The sequence below is a fragment of the Cucurbita moschata genome, unplaced genomic scaffold (assembly GCF_002738365.1).
Source record: "Cucurbita moschata cultivar Rifu unplaced genomic scaffold, Cmos_1.0 Cmo_Scf00044, whole genome shotgun sequence".
NCBI lineage: Eukaryota > Viridiplantae > Streptophyta > Magnoliopsida > Cucurbitales > Cucurbitaceae > Cucurbita > Cucurbita moschata.
This window is the reverse complement of record NW_019268560.1, coordinates 243,982-267,805: the sequence shown is the minus strand read 5'-3', so window position 1 is coordinate 267,805 and position 23,824 is coordinate 243,982. Positions and strand designations below refer to the sequence as shown.

General features: G+C 37.2%; 2 protein-coding genes across 3 annotated transcripts; one reads left to right on the top strand and one right to left on the bottom strand.

Moving 5' to 3' along the window:
- The first annotated feature begins 14,312 nt into the window (after positions 1–14,312).
- LOC111434301 (phosphatidylinositol/phosphatidylcholine transfer protein SFH1-like) lies at positions 14,313–17,291 on the top strand. 2 transcript variants are annotated; one of them, XM_023071724.1, is made up of 11 exons: positions 14,313–14,457; positions 14,593–14,621; positions 14,988–15,071; positions 15,155–15,208; positions 15,302–15,379; positions 15,468–15,521; positions 15,628–15,687; positions 15,759–15,854; positions 16,009–16,110; positions 16,246–16,326; positions 16,587–17,291. In XM_023071724.1, exons 1-11 carry the CDS (start codon positions 14,403–14,405, stop codon positions 16,908–16,910), a joined length of 1,017 nt encoding a protein of 338 aa, XP_022927492.1. In that variant the 5' UTR covers positions 14,313–14,402; the 3' UTR covers positions 16,911–17,291. The 2 variants fall into 2 exon arrangements, with proteins under 2 accessions (XP_022927492.1, XP_022927493.1); XM_023071725.1 differs by lacking the exon at positions 14,593–14,621 and having other exon boundaries at positions 14,379–14,457.
- A 230-nt stretch (positions 17,292–17,521) lies between these two features.
- On the bottom strand, positions 17,522–20,109 carry LOC111434300 (WEB family protein At1g12150-like). Its single transcript, XM_023071723.1, has 2 exons — positions 19,794–20,109; positions 17,522–19,205 (listed from the first exon to the last, which is right to left on the bottom strand). The coding sequence occupies exons 1-2, from the start codon at positions 19,965–19,967 to the stop codon at positions 17,700–17,702; spliced, it is 1,680 nt and encodes a 559-aa protein (XP_022927491.1). The 5' UTR covers positions 19,968–20,109; the 3' UTR covers positions 17,522–17,699.
- Between the last annotated feature and the right edge of the window lie 3,715 nt (positions 20,110–23,824).

Genomic DNA, 23,824 nt, shown 5'->3' with positions numbered 1-23,824 from the left:
GGTGTGCCTGCATTGTACCCTAGCTTATGTGTTGAAGGTTGGTATAGACACTCGATATCCAATACAAAGTCCATAAATGACATGGTATGGACACGAGATGATTGATGCCCCATTAAGAACTCGGATGGATAGATGTTTGGGATGACCCAATGAGTCAAGTGACACATGGGTCGGTTCCAATAGACATATTTGAGCAAGTCAAGATGTCTGAGCTGTCTCGAGAAATGGAATGACATCACGATGCATGAATTGTATTGTTAGAAACCGAGATGATGATGAGATATGACATTACACACTAGAAACTTTGACCTAGAGAAGAGAAAGGTCGAGCTAGATAATTTGGTCAAGTGTAGAGGCAAGTAGGCTAGAATTTAAGACAATTGAGCATGCACGTCGGCGTGTGTGACCGAAAAAGCTTGTGTTTTGTACAAGTTCTCTCACTCGCATTGTTGCAAGTATTCTATCACTCGAAAATACCATCATAGAAAAATTAGTCTAAAGTGTGATAAAATAGAGATTTATTCACCAAACCGAGATACAAACTAGCAAATGAGGTGTTGTCATCTATTGCCAAAGAGAACACGACTATGTGAAAGAAACTATGTGGAGTCTAAATATAGATTCAGTGAAAAGAGATGGGAGATCGAAAATATAATCTTGTCTTCATTTATAGAGAACGGGGAGAAATCTTTCCCACTCTATCCGTATTCGTAGTAGATCCTCGACCTCGCACCATAAATGAACATCAAACTGCTATTTAAGAACAAAGTTCATCTTTCTTCTTATTTATTCATTTAAGCATTTAACACTTTTTTTATATAAAACTTAATAGTCGGATTTTGGGTTTGATTTTTTCATGGAAATGAATAAAGATATTTTTTAATTTTAGTAAATTTTGAAATAAAATCACCGAAAAAAAAAATCTTTAATTTTTATTGAAAGGTAAAAAAAATTAAAAAAAAAAATTCAATTTTACTTAATTAGTCGTATTATTTGTCAAAAGATCTTACTAGTTTTAATTCTCTATCCTGTTAATTTACCTAACTATTCATTAATCCCTTACAATTTTCGAATATGAAATAATAATAAAAAATTTATATTTTATGCTTTAGGTTATTCTTTTATATTGTTTTATCATATATAAATAAAAATATTTTGAAATTTTAGTCTATTTTTTAAATTTCAAGTTTCATTTCTTTATAAACAACCCTAAATTTCTACTTAGGTTGCTCTAACGTCTCATATTCAACTAATATGCGGAATATAACTCTTAAAAAAAATATCATTTCTAGCATAAATGTCAAAAACATTTAAACAAATTCATCTTTGGGAAAGCTCCGCCATGGTCTTATGTGTTTTAAACGAAATACTGGAATTCCAATAATGAAAACAAATACAAAATAATTTAAAATGACGAAATGGAAGACAACCTATTCTAATCTAAAACTATGAATTTAAATATGCATCTATCCTATGCACGTGCTATGGTCTCTGCTCGCTATGCAGCCATTATCCATACATGGGCGCCGTGCCTTTACATGAAAAATGATGTGACACACGACCTAAGTATTTCTAAGAATACTCAGTAAATGACCCCACTATAGGGGTTATGCTAAATGCAAACACATGCAATCATGCTCTAGGGACCTATCTTTGTCTATTTCTCATACTAGGGGTGGCCTCCAGTCTGGACTACTATGGATGTGTAATACTTCCCTACACACAACCCACATATGCGAGTATGAATCTCCAAGCGGCTCACACACCCCCTACTCCCTCTCTTGTCAAGCTAGTTGTCTGTAGCGACGTCCGGAGGTCAGCGGACCTCTGGTGTCATGTTCACTATGAACACCCTCATCATCATACTGTGCACATTCGTACTCATCATCTCAAGGGAAAGTATACCTATGCTTATGTACACATAACATGCATGAGGTCCCTCTAATTCTGATCTTAACATCTCTTCTAACACAACCCTAGTCCTATCTCTCTATTACATTTAGTAACACATGCTCGTTAGATATTTATACTAATATCGTTTTTCATGCTCTTAGGGTTGTGTCCAGGTCGATCTATCGAGATGATGCAATATGACAATCATCATCATACAACATACTTAATATGGAAAATATCGTCATATTAAGGCGAACGTCATGCAAAAACATCACATCATCATAATGCCATTAAATGCATCAAGCATGTCAAGTACATCATACATCGTAATATAACTCACCTACATCATCATGGATCATAACTCATACATCATCATATAACTAGCGTACGACATCATACAATTCAGCTCATACATCATAAGTCATAAATATCGCATACGTCATCGCAATCAAACATACATCGCAACTCATACAATTTTCTAGACTATCCTATAGTCAGGCTACTTATCTGATTAGCTTAAGTTGTTGTCATGAATTTATCCTTCGATTCTGTCATTTGAAATCCAAGTCAACTTGTGTGAGCTCATGATCAGTTTCAAGTTTGAACCTCCTTGTATTCCTCCACTTTCTCTTTACCTTTGGAGTTCTAAATTTTGTTCTTTTTGTCAAGCTCATACATGTCTCTAACCTTGAAATCTATCTTTTCAATATTTGCATTCTTTTTCCAAATATTGAAAGTAGTAGACTTAGAAATAGCATACCTCTTGGAGTTATCCTTCTCCCAAACTAGTTGCCCTTCGATTTGGACAGCAAGGTGTAACAATTCTTGCATATCAAAGTACGCTTGCCTATAAATTTGATGAGCATGTTGTCGGTTTAACCCACCAAGGAATCTAGCCATTGTATCCTCCTCGTTTTCATCAATGCATGCTCTATTCATAAGGGCATCTATTTCTTTGTAATATTCTTCAACACTTTTAGATCCATGTTGCAGAGTACAGAGTTTTTGCTTGAGTACTCGAGAATAATGTTTAGAAATGTATCTTTTTCTCATTAATGTCTTCAATTCCTTCCACGCTTCAATTGGTTCTTCATAATTACTCCTCCACTTTAATTTCAAAGATGTCTACCATATAATTGCATGATCACAAAATTCAGCTACTACAAGCTTCAACTTTCTTTCTTCACGAAATTGTTGCAATCGAAAACATGCTCAATTTTCTCGAATATTGCAAATACTCCTCTAGATTAGATCTCCCATGGAAAGTTGGAATTTTAAGATTTACTCTTCGGACTCCTCTTTCTTCTCCTCTCTCATATTGGTACTCCCTCTCAATTCTTTTTGGTGCTAAAATTTCTCTACCCCTTCTTCTACTCCTTCCTCTCCCTCGACTGATATCTCTCCCTCTCCTAGGACTATGTCCCGTTGTCATCTTCTTCATTTTCAAATCCTTCATTCAAGGACTTCCCTTCCTTGAAGATTACCTAAAGTTATTTCAATTCACTCCATCCAGTCTTGTCGATGTATTAATAACTTAATTCAAATGAGTAATAGTTCTGACCTTTGCTTCTATCCACCTAGCTTCATTAATCTCCCCTCCATTTCCTCCGTCTCGGTTCATGATTGTACAAAGAGTAGTTAAATATGTTTAGGACCTCACACACTCAACTCACTAATTTTACACTCAGGGACACTCGTGCTTATTACACACAAAGGTAGGCTATTTCGGAAAGTGACTAAATTATGATAGTTCTGGCTATTCAAGGAAATCAAGACAAGTTGATTATGAAATAGGAGCAAAATAATAATAAAAAAAAAAACAAAAAAAGAAGAGACATAAAGATATTTTTGGATAGAATTGCACACTAAAAAATGAATTCCAAAAAGAAAGGTCGTGAAGATTTTGAGAACGATATAACTTTCCTTTGTACATAATTCGGGAAAATTTAGAAGTTATCTTCAAGGGTAAATTATGAGAAAAAAAAATCTAACATAACCATTCCAGCTTTAGATGGTTGAATGGCAGCAAGTAAATAAATGGACAGGTTTCAAGAAAGATAAACAATTGCATAAATGAAATATAAAATCAATTCTAGAGTAGGCTCCGATACAAAATTGATAACCAACTAAAGATAAAGGTTATAATTAGATTACCTATTAAGATCTCAGCTCAGATGCAATCTACGGCAATAATTGCTAAAATAATTTTAAGGGTAAGTCTCAATGATCGTGACATCCTCCGTCCCCCACTCGCCGCCAGCCAATCCTCCTCCCGATACTCAATTGTTTCTCCTTCCTCTAAATCGAGAGCATGCCAAACACGGCGTGGAGGAGTGAGCGAGTGAGCCTGCTCGAGATGGACCCCACGATGTGTTTATTTTTGCACTTTACATTTTTTTCTACTCGAACCTGAGACCTATGTGTTGTTAGGTCGATGCTCTAACCACTTGAGCTATTCAACTTGATTGTTGATAGGTTGTCTCCTCCGCAATGATATACACCGGTGGCTTCAACCGGGCTCTGATACCACTTGTTGGATTTCAATAATCGTCAGGGAAATCCTTTCCTTTCGGTGAGAGGAAATTGTCGACGGGAGGTTGTTGGAAGAAAAATAAAATGCTTAAAATAACACAAAGAGAGAATGATGAAATTTTGACTGCGCTTCAAATCTCGTTGTGAAATCTTCTGAACAGATTTCCTATTTAAATAAAACCTATCCTAAAAATGGCTGAAGAGTGGCAACTGAGTCTGTGCAACTTCCAACAAAATTGCCGTCTAAAACTTAGTTAATCCATTCGACGTGTTTGTCAAATGGTCAAACGAAGAATTAATGTAATCGTATGAATCTAAATAAGGAAAAAAATTAGGTTTTATCTAACACTGCATACTATTTCAAAAGGGGTTTATCCTGTCGACGAGCTTTGTTGGCAATTGAAGCTAAAATGAGCGACATCAAGCATCTATACCCAATTCTTCTGTCACGCATCAATAAAGTGACATAAGAACTCCTCAAGCATACTGTTGCACCTTTCGGTTTGTCTGTCAGTTTGGGGGTGATAACTCGAAGAGACGTTTAGGCTCGACCCCAATAGCTTGAACAATTAAGTCCAGAAGGTCCCTGTGAATCTTGGATCATGATCGCTGACAATGCTGGTGGGAATGCCCCACAACTTGATTACGTGTCGAAAAAACAATTGTGCGGTCGCTTCAGCCGAGCATGACTTGCGGGTTGGGATAAATGTGGCATATTTGGAGAATCTATCAATGATGACCAAGATGGACTCCATTTCTCCTACCTTGGAGAGGTGTGTAATGAAATCTAGAGAAACACTTTCCCACAGTCGGGAAGGGACCGGTAGAGGTTCTAATATCCCGCAATTTTGTTTCGTTCAACCTTGTCTTGTTGGTAGATAAGACAGGTCTTTGTGAACTGTATCGCATCGTTGCGGAGGTTCAGCCAATAGTACCCCTTTTTAGGAGGGCATAGGTTATCTGCCACCCATTGTGGCCCGCCCATGGTGTGTCATGACATTCTTTTAGTAGAAGTTTCCTTAAGTTCTCCGCACAGGGGATGTAAAGACAATTTCCTTTGGTGAAGAGTAAATTATATTCGACCCAAAACTGGTAAGTCTTCCTCTTTTTTGCTAGCTGCATGATGGCCTAAGCAGCTAGGTCTTTGGCTAGGTGTTCCTCAATACTTTCTCGTATTGTTCCGCTCAACTTGCTTGTAGATGAGCTAACATGCACAGTGTCGTATGCTCGCTCTTTCGACTTAGGGCGTCTGCAGCTTGGTTTGCTTTACCTGGCCTGTGTTCGAACTGGAAGTCAAATTCAGCCACACATTCTTGCCAACGTGCTTATTTTAATGATAACTTGGATTGATCAAAGAAGTGACATATGGAACTGTTGTCTGTCTTGACTACAAACTTGGCGCCGAGAAGGTACTGTCTGCATGATCGTAAGCAGTGGACGCCAGCATTTCTTTCTCGGATGCTGCGTACCTTCTTTCTGCCTCGTTTAGCTTTCGACTCTCGTATGCAATGGGGTGTCCCTCTTGCAGTAGGACGCTCCCTAGGTCAAAGTCTGAGACATCTATCTCGACTTCGAAAGGTTTCGTCACATCAGCAATCCCCAAAACTGGCCCTTCCATCATGGCATTCTCAAGGTTGTTAAAGGCTTCTTGACACCGTGAAGTCCAATTCCACTTGTTTCCCTTCTTTAATAGTTCGGTCAGGGGCTTTACGCGCTTCGAGAATCCTTCAACAAATCGCCGGTAGTAATTTTCCAACCCAAGGAAGGAGCGCACTTCTGTCATTGAGGAGGGGGTCTACCACTCCTTGATGGCTTTGACTTTCTCCTCTTCCATACCTACCTTGCCTACTTCTATCACTGAGGAAGTTGATTCGTTGTTGCGCAAACACGCATTTTTCCCTCTTCACATAAAGTTGGTGTTCTCTCAGCTTTTCAAAAACTAACCGCAAATGGTGTTCATGCTCTTCCATGGTAGAGCTATAGACCACTGTGTCGTCCAAATAGACTACCACGAACTTATCGAGATACTCGTGGAAGACTTGATTCATCAAGGTGCAGAATGTGGCAGGGGCATTAGTCAACCCAAAAGGCATGACTAGGAATTCAAAGGCCCCATATCTAGTGACGCAAGTCATTTTGGATACATCTCCCTCGGCAATCCGAACTTGATAATATCCTGACCTTAGGTCGAGTTTCGAGAGGTACTTAGTGCCATGTAGTCAATCGAACAAGTCGGTGATGATGGGTAGAGGGTATTTATTCCTGACAATGATTTTGTTTAGGGCACGGTAGTCTATGCATAGGCGAAGACTCCCATCCTTCTTCTTCTGAAATAACATTGGGGCTCTGTAGAGGGCTTTTGCACGTCGGATGAACCCGGCAGTAAGTAGTTCATCCAGCTGCTTTTGTAGCTCCGCTAACTCAGATGGAGCCATTCTATAGGCATTCTTCGCTGTGGTCTATGCCTGATATCAGTTCAATCTCGTGGTCTATGCCTCGACGAGGTGGTAAGGTTTTTGGTAGGACTCTCTAGCATTACTTCGCAGTACTCCTCTAGTATACATTGTATTTCTATGGGAACAATGTCAACCGTTCCTTCAGTTTCCACCACAGGGATGGCCATGAACGTCGGTTCATTACGTGCAAGACCACGTTTAAGTTGGAGCGCCGAAATCATCTTGATTCCATCGAGGTGTTTGATGCTTGTCTGGACAACACAGTTGGGGTTGACCCTATAAGATAAAAATTATGGTTTTTCCTTATTTAGATTATTCACACACTTACTTAAACTTAGTAAGTTGTTTTTTTGGTTTTTGGATATCTGAATTCACATTAACGCTCAAGTAAAATGGAAGAGCCTATTTGGGCCAACTTTGGGCCCAAGATATGTGTCACTATCGCTAATTTTAGGATAGGATAGTTATTTAAATATGTCAACTGAATCAAAATAATAATCCATCAGGTCTTCAGCGCATACTTTCTCTCTCTGTTATTTTTCTATTATTTTTTTTCTTCTAACAAATTTCCTTCGGCTGTTTTTTACTCCGTCAACAATTTCCTCTCCATTGTCAGAAGTCAACAAGTGGTATTAGAGCCTGGTTTAATCCACCGAAGGTATAACATTGCGGAGGAGCCAACTTTATCAAAAGTTAAGTTGAATAGCTCAAGTGGTTAGAACGTCGACCTAACAACACAGAGCGCCGGCAATTTTTGAAGTCATTCATTTTGAAGATTACAAAGTCCACCATGCTACTTCATGTTCCCAACTTAAGTGTAGTCTTTCTCGCTATTCTGAAAATCGGTAAGGCCACATAGATGACGACCTTCATCTTTCTCGAGTCTCGATGCCATTTGCGAGCAGGCTTCGTTCACTCCTTCCTCCATGGTTTGCCGGCAATTTTTAAAGTCATTCATTTTGACGATTACAAAGTCCACCAAGCTACTCCATGTTCCCAACTTAAGTGTAGTCTTTCTCACTATTCCGAGAATCGGTAAGGCCACATAGTTGACGACCTTCATCTTCCTCGAGTCTCGATGCCATTTGATGTTCAACCAATTCGTTTCCATCTCGGTCATGAAGTTGTGGGTGGCTCCTGAATCGACCATCGTATTCTTAGCCAACTTGTGATCCACCACGCTTCCACATACATAAGACCTTTTCGATCGGCTCTCTTTGTTCTCAGCTCTTCTTTTGAAGTGCGGATAGGAACTTTAGGGCTCCCATCCGAGGTGTTTCTACGTTCAACACTTTCTCGGCTTCTTCACCCTTGGATTTTGCATCCGCGTCTGCATCCAATGCGGCTTGAATTTCCTGTAGTGACGCCCTCTTTGGACATTCATATACCCTATGGTTCCCTTTGCATAGGAAACAAGAGAGAGGTGGTCGATTGAAGTGGTTCTGATTGTGAGGCCCTTTGCCTAAGATACTAGCCCCCTGTTGGGGTTGTCTTGTCTCAACTCCTCCGATCCTCGGTTTATCTCCTCCTCCCATTTTGGAGGGATTAGAGGTGTGGTTACGATTACCTCTTCTTGAGGAGGCTTGGTTTCGCCTTGTCTCTTGGGGCTGCTCGTTGTTCAAGTCGAACAGTCGTTCAGCCATAGCATAGACCATGGAGAGATCTTCTATGTCGTGTTCGTATAGTTTAGACTTCGCACATGGCTTCAGTCCTTCTGTGAACTAGAAGATCTTATCTAGCTCAGACATCTGTAGAATGTCCAACATGAGTAACGAGAACTATTTGACATATTCTCGAATGCTACTCGTGTGTTTAAGGTCACGTAATTTTCTTCTGGCCATGATCTCAACATTCTTTGGGAAAAATTGAGACCGAAGCTCCTGTTTTAGTCTCTCCCAGGTGTCTATTATGCATCGACCCTCTTGGATGTTCACATACTTCGACCACCACCACAATTTCGCATCTTCGGCTAGATGCATGGTGGGCATAGTGATTTTTTCTTCCTCTGTCTCAATGTCAGTTGCTTTAAAGTACTGCTCAAGGTCAAAGATGTAGTTCTCTAAGGCCTTGGCATCACGAGCCCTGGAGAAGGGCTTGGGTTTAGGAAGTTTGACCTTGTTGGGTCGCGTTGTCTTCTGAGTAGGGGTTTGATTCTCCACCACCCTTACGGCAACGTTTACTCTGGCGCTTATGTCCGCCATTTCTACCTTGGCTATGTCGACGACTGCCTTCACATTGTCTGATAGTTCAGTGACCATCTGAAACATCACTTTTTGGGAGCTATCTAAGCCATCGACTCGCTCCTCAATCAGGCCAGTAGAGCCGTCAAGCTGTCCCCTCGCTCGAAACCACCATTCTTTGTGGTTTTTGTTTCTAGGTTATCCATTCGACACATTATTTCTTGAATGGGTAACCCATCCAGCCGACCCTTTATTGCATCAACGCGAGGGTCTTGTCAGCAAGTTCTTTCACTCGCTCATTTAGGAATCGAATACTGTCGAGGAATTCCCACAAGTATTGCATCTGTTCTTCTATTTCGACTAATTTGTCGACGTGGGACTTGTTCAACTGTTTAGTCGAAGACATGTCTACCGGTCACTTTGGAGCCAACTAGGCTCTAATACCAACTGTCACAATCGCAGTTTCTAGGCAGCAGATTTGGCGATTGTGCGGCACCCACTCTCAGCACTGAGTGGGTCAAGCCTACTTCGAGTTATGTTACCTACTATTGGGCAACATGAATACAAACCTCGGGTCTCGATTTCAAGAGAAGATTTTAGAAAGCGGGGGAGAGAGGTTCTAAAAAGAGAGTTTTGAAGGCAAGAGAGAGAGATTGAAATTGGTGTTATATGAGAATGTAAACAAAAAGGCCAACAACAACGGCTCACTGCATATAACTATCGGATAAGGAGAAGTTGACAACTAGTCGTATCCCCCTATAGTACATTTTGAGGCATTTCATGTCTACCAGGCGTAGCCATGACATAGTTGAAACGTCATACTCTTAAAGAAAATAGAAAAGAAATAATACAACATGAAAGCGGTAAAAGAAAGCAATAAAGTAGTACAAGGCAAAGGTTTCGGCATGTCACAGGCATGCGGCCATGGGCAACATGCCTTGGACAAGCATGACCGTGACACAGGACATCTCATACTGCACAACATGATGCAAGGCATCTCATCTAGGTGAGGAAAACATGAGGTCAAACATGACATCTTGCTAAGAAAAACATGGTGCAAGGCATCCCACTAGAAGAGAAAAACATGGGCCTCTAAAAGCATGGCGTGGGAGGTCCTGCGTCACATTGGACATGATTAAAGTATTACCTAGCGGTCATTCATATCATGATAACTTGGTAGTTGTAGAGCTTATGTAGTACCTTCCTTAGGTTCTCAATCATAAATATGTTATATATTTTTTTATTTCTCAAGGCATAATTACAACGTGCATTCTTTAGCTTATGAACCCATCATAGCAATCTAAATGACTTATTCTAGAAAGTCATAGAGTCATGAAAAATCCTTTAGAGAATTCTACAAGAGTATTGTTTCTTTCATAGGGGTTACTTGACGTGTTTCCTTTAGACATTTCTTAGGCTCTAACATGGTTTATGTCTAAAACATGCTCTAGTCAACTTGAAATATTAAAAATTTTCTCATGTCCTTAGAAATAGGTCTCCTAAAAAATAATAAGATTTAGAGAATGTTTAGAGCTTGAAATGTCATAAGGTCTTAGGGACATTTTGGTCATTTTACCCCCCCTAATTCTTAGTTTAGCTATTTAACCTTATAAATTACTTTCAAACTTCAAAATATCATAAACAATTATAAAATAGGGTCTAATACAAAGTTCCATATCATTGGAGGTCATCTAGATCATTAGCCGAAGGTAAATTTCCTTAAGGGCATTATGGTGATTTTACATTATTACTTAGTTGAGCTACTTATCCTTATCCGATGATTACAAAATTTCATATACAATCTCAACATACTATAATATTCTCAACATTAAATTTGCATAGGCATCAGAGTTCATTTAATAGGTCATTTTAACGTTATTTAAATTCTGAGCAATTCGATCGGCTCAGGGCCTTAACTCTCGGTTCTTGGTATTTCTTTAATTCATACTTAACTTAGGGTATATATTAAAATCCAAGCAATTCCTACCCTTATTTCTTAAGAAAAATCTAAGATGCTAGCACATAGTAACACTAAAGGTATTTGTAAACAAGACCCTTGGATTGAGCCAAAGAACACCCTACACTTTCTCATCTTTAGATGATGAAAAATTCTTTCTAGACCTTTCCATTTGAAATCTCTCGGGATTTTCTTTACAAAAAAACTCCCACAAATCTTGGTTTTGTGTTCGAGTCACATTCAGAAAGACTTTATGAAGGATATTCAATCGTTGGAGGAGCGGGAGACAAATGATTAAAGGCTTGCAAAAACTTTCTCCATATTTCTACATAGCATCAAAATCAATTCCAATGTTTCAATTACATGGGCGATATTGTATATCTACATTATAGTCCTTTACCAACTCTAATCATCTACCTTGCTTACGTAAAGTTCCTTCTTTATGAAGAGATATTTTAGATTTTTGTGATTGGCGAAAATTTTGAGTTTTATTTCCATACAAGTAATTCTTTTAAATTTTTAGGACAAATACTACCGCTCCTAATTCCAAATCATGTGTTGGGTAGTTATTCTCAAAATCCTTCCATTGACACGACCTATACACCACAAATCCTCAAGTCCTTGTTGGCATGGTAAGAACTTGAGCTGTAACCAACCTCTGTTTAAGCTCCTCAAAGCACTCTTTACAATCTTAGTCAGGTGAATGGATTCTCGTTCTTAATCAATTGAGTAGGAGGGGCAACTATTTTTTAGAAAAAACGACAGTAGAACCTACTAGTCCCACAAATATACACACCTCGATAATAGTGAAAATAAGGTTGTTACTACGTGCGTTCTTTATTTAGTGTAATTTTGAATAATATATGGTTCATATATGGTATGATCCTGTTCAAGAAATAACATAAATGGTTATATGGACTAGGTGAAGTGTTCTATCCCGTTACATTATTAATACACCCAACTTTATGATAGTTACTGATAAGCGCCAACAATATTAGATTTGTAGAACTAGATATCCTTCTAGTATCCTTGTAAACTTTTACAAGTAAACCTAACTTAACGGATAGTTTCAATAAAAAGTTGGTTAGAAGAAAGAATAACTCTGAGATCGAACTTAAAATCTATGATGGTCACTCTTAGATACCAAGACGACTCACTCTATAATTAGCTTGATCAAGACTAGTCCAATGAATCGGTTTAACTAAAGTAAGGTTTGAAAAAGAAATATCATCTAGAGGGCTTCAAGAAAACACAATATTTTTGTATTGCATGCCTTTCAATACGCCAAAAAAGATAATTAAAACTCAATGTAATTCAACTACCCACTGTCATCTACCTATAAAAGCTATTAAATTAAAATGAAAGAAAATAAAACATGACATAAATAGTTTTAGAGGGTAGTTCAACTAACAAACACTCTTAAAGGGTAGTTAACTGACAAGCACACAAAAAATCTTCAAATCACTCTCCAACCTTAAGTGATATTTATTATCATTTCATTTTTTTTTTTTGATTTGACACTTAAAATTTTTTTGCATTACTTTTTGTAATTGCTCGTTTGAGTACATGCAATTGATAAGTGGTTGGATTCATATCAATTAAAATTATTTTTTATCTAAATTATTCATGTAAAAACATGTAAGAGGAAATACCTATACAACGAGTTTATATAAAATTAAATCACGAAATATTGAATCTGGTTCTTATAAATTTAAATTTACTAATTAAGAACAGAAAATAAAAGTAAGATAATATTTAAAAAATTAATAAAAAATAATATTTAAAAAATTAATAAAATTAAAAAGAAACTGATGCGTCAGAAAGGGCTTTAAAGATGATCCGTGACTCAGCTCTGCCATCTGTACCACAGACGGAGCCCAAGTTTAAATTAACCAAGCGTTGTCAACTTGGACGGTCCACGTCATATTAATAAAATAAAAAAAATAAAAAAAACCAAATTATTTAAATAATAATAATAAATAAATAAGACTAAATGGGGCGCCCGCATATACCGTCACAATTGATTGAAGCACGCCCCTCGGGAAACCCTAACCTCCCCGCCCTCCATACCCGACCAAATATTTCTCCTCTAATTTCATTACACGTGTCCAATTCCAATAAATTAAAAATTTTATACATGCCGACGCCAAAATAAATAATTGTCCTAAAAAAAAAATAATTATTGATGACGTATCAAATAAATTTACAAAATAATATAATTAAAAATTATAATACACGTGGCATGTGGGCGCCACATGACGAGGACACCTTAAATTCTCCTTTTGACATGTATGGCCATGTCGATTTCTTTTTTAAAGATGATAAAAGTCATCATATCTCCACTTTTATTTATTTATTTATTTATACTTTTTACTTTTTTGACATTTTCCATTAAATTGGAATATCAAGAATAAACATATTTTATTCTTTTTTAGTATATCCTCACTTTCTATTTTATTTAATTATAAATATAATATTTGTTTATGTAAGGAATAAAAAGATGTATTTAATTTATTTTATATTTTTGCTAAATATTTTTTTAAAAAAATAAAAGGCATAATTAAGTGGTTAGTTATGCAAAATCCAAGATTATAATAAAATTTTAAAACTAAAATAGAATAATTCTAATATTCCATATTTGGAAAAAGGATTTAACCAATAATTTATTAAAAAAGTGATAAAATTATATATGTATATATATATATAGAAAAAATATGTTTTACTATTTTTTTTTATTTTAGGAAATTTTTTTGATTTTGAAAAAAATATTATTCTAAAAACGAAATAATGATTAGTTTTGATTTTTTATAAATAGAAACTAGTTATAAATTAAATTATTTAAAAACTATATTTTAGAAATTAAATAAAATTTATAAAAAAAAAAATTTAAAGGATAAAATAAATAAAAATAAATGTCATGCCATTTAGGCTTTCAAAAACGTCAAAAACCTCTCTTAAATGAGAAGAGTTTAAAATTAACCTCACATTAAAAAACGTGTTTAATTAATATATTTCCTAAAAAATTAATTACTTTTAAATAGAAAGAAAAAAAAAAAAAAAAGGACTTTTTTCTCTCTCTCCTTTGACCATAGTGGAACTGCCCCCGCGTTGACCACTCAACTCCCTTCCCGTTCTCCTCCGAGTCTTTGTCTTTAAAATCAAGCGACGGTAGTTCTCCTCCGTATTTAAAGAAGGCGTCTTAAGACAAATTAATATTAATATTATTATTTATTTTTTGAAAAATAATTATTAAAATTGAAATTCGAGTGAAGAGCAAAAAACCCGTTTTTTGGTTTAATTATTTAATTTGGTGGGTGGGAGATAGTAGTCTGGGTTTCCTCCTTCATTTTTACCCCTGACGAAGAACAGCAACAGCAACAACAAATGGGGATCGGTTCTGAGGAGGCGATCCGGCAGCTCCGAGCTTTGATGGATCATGGTCAGTGCCTTGTGTTCCTTTTCTTTCTCTATTCTTAACTTCTTTTTTCTTTCTTCAAGCTCGTGTTTGATTTTTCTCTTTCTTCCTTCCTCTCTCCTTCCCCCTTTTTTTCTTTCGTATTTTGTTCAATGCCAGTTGAGGAGCAATTGAAGTGCACTTTTCAGGTTTGCATTCTCTATATCCTCTGTTTTTAGGTCCGATCTGTGTGTTTTCCACGACTTTCCCACTGCTCCATTGTTGCTTTGGTTTGGATTTGTTGTTTTAAGGGATCCATGAGTTAAAACATGGATAATCTTTGTACAGAGGAAGATAATAACCTTATTTATTGATATCTAAGAAATTTGAAGCTATTTGGTGAGGAGGAGACCTGTCGGCTGGTTTTCGTTATCAATTTGTTGACCTTGTTCACATTTGTTTAGGGATTGTTTTAGCTACTAGTGGAATTTGTCGATCTCTTGGCAACTGATTTTGAGTAGTTTAATAGGATGACTAGTGTGTGCTTGTTTCATGATTTCTGTGTATGGTTGCAGAATGTTCATCAAGGATATCTAACCGAAACTTTGGAGCGGTTTCTGAAGGCGCGGGAATGGAACATTACCAAAGCTCACAAAATGGTCTGATATGATTTACTAATAGTCTTAAAGTGTACTGATCCATATGTTGTGCTCATCTTGTTGCGTTCTTTCTGATGTTGCAGTTGGTAGATTGTTTAAACTGGCGAGTCGACAATGAAATTGACATGATGTTAACTGTAAGTATTTGTCCTGCTTAGCTCCTGAGCTTTCTGCTTGGTCAATTGTTCCCTGACTTCTTGCTGTATCAATCCACTGCTCTTCCTTTACAGAAACCTATAGTTCCTGTCGATGTTTACAGAGCGATTCGTGATTCTCAGCTCATAGGACTTTCGGGTTACTCAAGAGAGGTGCATACTACATTTCCTTTAAAGTGGTCGAAATTAACGAACTACTAATATTTCTTCCCGTGTGTAATTTATGTGTTCTTTCTTCTAGGGCCTACCAGTCTTTGCCATTGGTGTGGGACTCAGCACATTTGATAAAGCATCCGTAAGTGTTGTTGTGGAAAATATATAGTTTTGTGCTGGTAAAACGTCATCTCCACGTTTAAGAATTGTCGTATTTAGGTTTTTATTCCTCTTTTGTTTCTGTACAGGTCAACTACTATGTGCAATCGCACATTCAAATCAATGAGTATCGGGATCGCATAGTCTTGGTGAGCTTTTAGAGTTTATGGTTTCATCTATGTTTCATTAGGCACTGTATTGACCTTTATACTCTTTGTAGCCTTCTGCATCGAAGAAGTATGGGCGGCCTATTACGACTTGCGTAAAGGTTTTAGATATGACCGGTTTAAAGCTGTCAGCACTGAGCCAGATCAAGGTAAAAATACGTTTAGGTCTATCATTTAAGTTTAGTTTCTTTGGAACGATAATTCAGAGTTCAAAAAGAACATTTTCGATTACTTGATTCAGTTTTTCTGTAGAACTTGCGAGTTCTTCCATATTCAGCTGCTATTTGTACTTGTCTTTTGCAGTTATTAACAATCATATCAACCATCGACGACTTGAACTACCCAGAGAAGACGAATACTTATTTCATAGTAAATGTCCCTTACATATTTTCATCTTGTTGGAAGGTAAGTTTGGTCACTATAATTTTACTAGCAAGTTTTTAACCGAACTTCCCTGAAATGTTAACTTGAAGATATTTCTTTATCCTGTTAAACACCAAAGGGTGTCTCTTATTTCTGTGTAATTTGTATGCCTTGCAGGTAGTCAAGCCTCTGTTGCAGGAAAGGACTAGGAAAAAAATACAAGTTTTATCAGGTAGTGGAAGAGATGAACTGCTGAAGGTAGGTTGATTTTGATTATTGCTTCATGTTCTGAAGGGAAAGATTGAATTATTGACTTTGAAATAGTTTGAAACTGCCATATATGATCTCATCTACCATGCTACAAATCCTACCTTGTAACTAATGTTTCATGTCTGATATAAGATAGATTTAATTTTGATGAAAATGAACTGGGTTTGAATTATATACTACTCGTGTGATCGATGTCTTCGATTCAATCTTGTTCATAGCTAGGAGGTTAATTTTTATGCTTTATGTAGATAATGGACTATTCGTCTCTCCCGCATTTCTGCAAAAGAGAAGGCTCTGGATCAAACCGTCATTCTTCTAATGGAGCTGAAAATTGCTATTCTTTGGACCATCCCTTTCATCAACAACTCTACAACCATATCAAGCAGCAAGCGGTTCAGGAATCTTCCAGACCGATCAAACAGGGATCCGTGCATGTGAGTCTACCCGAATCAGCTGCGGAAGGAAATGATATTGTCAAAACCATTGAGTTAGAGTTGCACAAGTATGGGAATGGGAACGGGAATGGGAACGGAAATGGATTATCCAACTCGCTAGGCAGCCTGAAAATTTGAAGACTGAGGTAATAGATATTATGATGCCTTCTACAGCAGCTCGAAGCAACAGACGTTGGCTCTTCATTTCAAGATGTTGAACGCTGCGGGCTGGAAGGTTCAGATTCGAAGCCCTGTCAATGGCAGCATTACACAAGAAATCTACATATAAGAAAATATATCGAATGTAATTTCACGTATAGACTGGCTAAGCAGTCGAGCTCCATCGTAGCTAGATAAGGTATGTGCAATGTACTTGTTCGCTAGTCACTGTTCTTTAGTTACCTCCTTGCTGCACAGGCCATTTCATATATATATATATATATATATATATACTGATAGGCTGCTGTCTACTAAATTTCTAGGCATCTAATGATATAATAAATAGTTTCTTCAAATCAATAGCTTGCTTCATTTCCCTTTCTTTTTCGCATCGAAATAAATTACTTTACTATAATCGTGTCCCCTGTTGTGTTGTTTGATGGGTTCTTTTTGTTTCTCCCCATCCCTTTAGAATCAAGAATATATTTGCTTAAATTTGCACCTGCTATGTTCTTTTTTCATTTTACAGCCATTGATTGATGTCTGAATGTACACGGTTGGTCGAGCTTATCGAGAGATAATAGTCGAGGTTTAATGCTTAAATCTATGCCACCCATTTTGACCATCCATTCCTAGAAAAACCCAAGGTTTCATATCATCCAACAAGATGCTCTGATATCAGGTTTAGCTTTAGATTCTGAAGCAGCTTTGACCCATTAGAGTGTGTACTAACAAGCCTACTTTGGTAGCCCTTTTTGGTTTTGAAAGCTAAATGTAGATATGTCCAGAAGAAACTTGAGGTGCCACATTCTCCTCCTCTTGACGCCATCGTCGGAGTTCACCTTCGACCACCATTTTCGCTGTCTCCACCATCTCTGCACTCTTTAACGCCATCTCTGTTGCTATCTTGATCTCCTCGATTGCTCTTAGGTTGGCCTCGACCTTCTTCGTTGCTTCACCTTGCCTTGCACTGATTACCTCCACTTCGGCTATGCTGTTTGCCTCCTCCCTTTCTGCTAGCATTTTGGATTCTCTCACCCTTTTACTCAACGATTCGAACTCGTCCACCGTTAATTTGATCTGTGAAGTAGGCTCCAATTCTTCGGTTGAATTTTCGCTGTGTTTTCCAGCCAAACTCCTCATTTCCTCGAGCGCTTTCTTCTCTGCTTCCTTGGCTTCTTCGGCCTCCCTTTGTACAAACTGTAGTCTTGTCTCTGCTTCCTCCGTGAAGCATCTGTTAGCCTCTGCATCTCGCTTAAGCTCGGCCGCTTCTTGCATCATCTGTTCGGTCTCTTTCCGTGAAGCTTCAGCTTCAAGTAGAAGCTGTTGGAGTTTCAAACTCTGCTCTCTTCTCTCAGCTAACATCTTTTCTTCTTCTTCAACTTTTTTACTCAACTCCTCTCTCTTCCTCCTCACATTCTCCACTTCCAATCTCAAGGAACTAACTAAGTTCCTTAGGGAGCTTTCTTCCTCAGAGATTTGCTGCAGAGTCTTCGTAGCTTCGTTAAGTTCAACCGTAACCGCTCTCACGGTATCCATTTCAGAAGCATGGACCTCCTTCATCTTCTCTTGCAAAACCTCGATCTCTATGGTTGTTTCTTTAAGTTTTTCCTCGAGCGAAATGGTCAGCTGAGGATCGATTTCTTTCTGAAGAATCATCACATTCCTTTCCATTTCTTCCCTGGCAGTCTTATATTCATTGAAACCCGCATCTCTCTCCTCCAAAATCTTCACGAGTTGTTTCTGTGCCTCTGTCGAAACATGCTTAAGATCTTCAATCGACTGTTGCATCGCAGCAATTTGCTTCGACAATTCAACCAACCGATCGCTATTGAGATTTGCCGATCGCTGCGCCTCAGCAGCAAGCTGGAACGCAGCCAATTTCGACTCCAATGCCGCATCAAAATCTTGTCGAATCTTTGTCAGCTCCTGCTTGGAAGCATCAAGCTCAGCAACAATGACTGTGTACTCCGATCTCGCTAAGTCGAGCTCCTGTTTCGAAGAACAACCGGCAGCCCCAGCGATCTCCTTCTGCGACTTAGCAACCTCGAGCTTCTTGGCTTGGATCTTGACAGCCTCAGCAACATCCATAGCAGATTTCATGGACTCGTTGATACAGCAAAGCTTGGTGGTGAGGTCTTCCTGCAACTGCTTGGCCTTCTCGAGCTCAGCAAGCGCTCTGGCCTTGGTGGTCTCAGAACTCTGAAGCTGTTGCTTGATCTTGCTGAGCTCTTTCTGAGCCAACAAAAGCTGTGTTTCCTTTTCCAATACATTCTGTTTGGAGGATCACACCAATTCTTTTAGCCTTCCATTTCATGCAAATAAATTCAAGCTTTTATTTATTAAAAACTTTTTAGACGAACACGACTCTCCACAATGGTATGATATTGTCCACTTTGAGCATAATCTCTCGTGACTTTGCTTTGGGCTTCCCCAAAAGGCCTCATACCAATGGAGCTAGTATTCCTCACTTATAAACCCACGATCATTCCCTAAATTAGTCGACGTGGGACTTTCATCATCCTAACACCTCTCCTCGAACAAAGTACACCTCTCCTCAATCGAGACTCGACTCTTTTAGAGTCTTAGTCTTTTTTTTTACTGCCTTCGAGGAGGCTTGACTCCTTTTCATTTGGAGTCCTTTTGTTCGATATTTGAGGATTACCAGAGCACAACTATATTATTAAAACTCGAGATTCAAAATAGAAAAAATAGCCTAATTTAGATACATAAATATATTTTTCCCTTGTATATTTTAGATACATAAATATATGTAAAAAATAGCCTAATTTATATATAAAAAGTATAAATTAAAAATGAAATAGATTACCCCATAAAAGGAAAAAAAAAAGGTACAAATACCTCGGAAGAAAGCTGTTTGTTTCTTTTAACGGTTTGTTTGTCCTTAGAAGAAACAACTTCTCCAAACAAACTAACTGCAGCCCTCACTGATTGAAATGGTGCTCTTGTGTCTATCTCTCCCACCTCTGTCTTTGGAGACCCTTTTTGTTGATCTTTTGCACGAAAGTTCGGCATTCTTCTATATCGATATCCACGCTTCTTTTAACCTACAAGTTTGTTTCGTTTCCAGAACCCTATCGTTTTAGTATCGTGACAAAGAATAGTTTCAATACCAGATGACAAAGAACAAAAATCTCACCGATATTCAAAGTAAACCTGTTCCGTTCATTGCTCAATCTTTTATATATAAAACAACTCGATCAACTCGATCTCGAGCGTACTAGTATGTGGTTTAGTTTCTCAATTCAGGTGTGGAAAACACCTGGTTACAACAAGAAACTCATTATGAATAAGAAGTAATCAACAAAACAAGTCTTAAAAGAGTTTGGTGGGCCAATGATCCCTAAATTTGTCCTTCTAATTGGATGCTTAAGAAATGGTTTAAGAAATCTGAAATGACCAATATCTATTTATAGCTTTAAACTCTGAAATGGGTAAGAACTCTTCATCACCACAAATTGATGTGTGGTTTAAAATGAGTCACTTACCGACCAAATATTTTGTGGGTAACAAAGGCCTCTTTAGTTGTCACACACTTAACCAACTAATTAATTTGTGGTTAACATTTGTTCATAAAACATTTTTTCTCCCACAAAACAAATAACTTTAAGAGTCATCATCTTCAAAGCTATAATCAAGATAATGTTTTAGATGTATACAATTTCAGCTATATGATTTCACTTTTGCACTTAGAGCAACTTTTTTATTTGATACTCGAGGTTAGTTATTGACTCAAAATAGGTAAGGAGTGTTGGGTGAGTCACTCCCGCGCGTGAAAGCACATGGGTTGTGTGTATGTAGTATTTTCGATCCCTTCAGTCTCCATTTATTATTTTATTATTATTATTATTTTTTGTCCTGGTTTTGATATTGACTCTAAGTTAATTTGAATTAGGACCTACCTTAGGAAATTTGGAGCTTTCAACCAGTAGAAACACAAGCTAGGGAGGTCATGCTTCATTCCAGTGAGTTGCCTCACAAACTTTAGGCAAGTATTACTTGTAGGGATCGGTAGGACATACTAGCATGCGGGCTTATCTTAACTTAAGTGGTTAGATTGTGCATGTTTAGGACTTTAATGAACTATTTGGATATGCGTGCAAGTAGGTTAAGGAAAATTATGAAAATACCCTTAGTATGAAAATAGAGGAGGCATGTCTATTAAATGCTTTTTACTCTACTAGAATCGGAGTGTTAGATGACATTATCTCTTCATTGAACATGTTTGAATTGTATGATTAAGTTGTATGCCAGATTCAACGAATGTACGTATGAATTATCTTTGCTTACTTGATAGATAGGAATATCTTTGCTTATTTGATATGTGTATTGTGTTTATGATGTGATATGTTGAACGATAGAATATGATATGTTGGATGATATGATATGATACAGTTGCATGACATGATATGTGGTATGACATGATGCATTGTACAATATGACATGTTGTAATGATATGATATGGATTGATATATGATATGCCCACATATGCTAAGTAACATTAAAATACAAATAGATCTCACATTATGCCTTGACGAATCATGATAAGCGATGAAGTGTCATGATATGCCATAACATGTATGACATGCGATAAAATGTTTTGAGTTAAGAAGATTTATGACGTACAACCCCCGAGACATGTTTTGAAGTCTATGCTATTCATGAAATGAAGAAAAAGGGAGTTGTCTTACGTGATTTATTTACTATGAAAGATGTTGGGACCTCATGCATAATGTATGTTCACATGCAAGGGGATATTTCCCATTATGATGAGTACGAACGCCTACGTTATGAAAAGGAAAATGATTGTCATGTTTAACACGATGCTACGACGGTCACTATTCCTTCGGAGTGTCTGGCAACAGCACCAAAGATGCTAGCTCAACCAGTACGAGGCCCAGGAGGTGTAAGAACCATCTGGTGGGTCCATATTTGCACGTATATGTCGTATGTAGAGTAGTAAATACACATCCGATAACCCAGGGAAAGTTGCCTAAAAGAATAAGGTTTTAAATGATAGGTCACATTCATGTTGCATGTGTTTTCATTTCCTAACCTCAATAGTGGGGTCACTTATTGCCACATGCTACTTCTATATTTCAAGTAAAAGCAAGGCACCCCTACACGGTTGATGGTGACATCGCACCAAAGTCTATAAAACCTGCATAAGGTAGTTACTTATAAGTCCATGGAATCGTATTATAAAATTATTTAATTGAATGTTTCCGCGTAACAAGAATTATATTATGTACATGGTAGTGGTTCTAGTTTCTTTTGGAAATTAGGGTCGTCACAAACACAATATGCAACGACCAATGCCTAGGATTTAGAGTCCGAATTTGGTACTTGATGGCCTTGATATTTCCTTACATCCCCTACAACATGGTCACGTTACTTAATCCGTACTTCTAAGAAAACTATCCCTACAAACCAACATGAGTCCTTTCTACGTGCTTTGTCCCCACTTACATGCATCCTAGAAAAAAATTACAGGAAGTCACCCAACATACAATTATTCCAAGCAAACCACGTTTAACTATAGAGTTATTATGATTGAATCACTAAAAAAGAAAGTGCACCGTGTTGGTATAGATAGTAACTTTCAAAATTTTAAATTCTTTTAGTTATCATATTCTCAGGATTGCTTTCATTTAGATGTGGTCTAAGTTCATTCATGTGTTCCTTTACTTGTGCATCATATGCTCCACCAACTTTCGTGTTGGTTCATTCCCGAATCACATCTTACTAGGAGAGGCATCATTCTGATACCAACTGCAACGACCCTATATTTCCTAATATAATAGAAACGCTACTAGATGCATGATATGTCTAATATGTGCAAATTTATTTAAAATTTTTCACATGTAAACAATGTCATGAACTTAAACATTTGTGGAGTTCATTTCAAATAAAAGTAAATACTAGCATGAAATAATAGTAATTTCAAAGAAATGAAAGCACCCTTTTCTAACCTAAGGGCCACAACTTAAGCAGAAATGAAACTACCCTCGCTTCGGTTCCACAGCCTCCACAACATTGTCATCATCCGTGCAAGTGTGTCTCACTTTAATTGAAAATAAAAGTTGTACGAGGCTTGAGTACTTTAAGAAATACTCAGAAAGTAAATCCACTATTGGAGGTCAAAAAATGCATACACAAGTAGTTATGGTGGGATCTATCATTTTATAAAACATCATAACATGACCTTGGGCTCCACTTTCCAATCAGGGTAGGGTTTGATGTCTATGAACCCACCGAATGGGATCCTACATGTACCTCTTGAGCATGGTTCATCAGGCTAGCGCGTTCTCATGCTAAGGACACCATAGAGGGAAATAGCCCGCATGATATCATGACGAACATAAATATCGTAAGATACGGGTCTGTACTAATCATAACAAGAAAGTATTTTGATGCACGTGGCACATATAAAAGCATGAGGTCCCCATAACTTAAAAACATGCTTTAAGATACAAATCATAGCTCCTTTCATTCATGACATAATTTACATATAAATTATGCATACATTATACTTATCAAATCTTGCATAATTAGCGTACATGACTTCAAGGGTTATGCATATCACTAATAACATAATATAACTCCATAACATGGCATAATCATATCATAGCATAACATAGTATGACATAGCATAATTAGGGGTATTTCGGTAATTTGCTATTATTATTTTCATATTATTTTTCTAAAAAGTCTAAAATTTCTTTTGAGATTCCTGACCCCTTGTATATTTTTTACCTTCTTGAGTACCTCAAAATTCCTTTTTCTATAAGGAATTAAAATTTTAGGTAGTTTCTTACCAAAAAAAAAAAAAAAAAAAAAAAAAAAAAAAAAAAAAAAAAAAAAAAAAAATT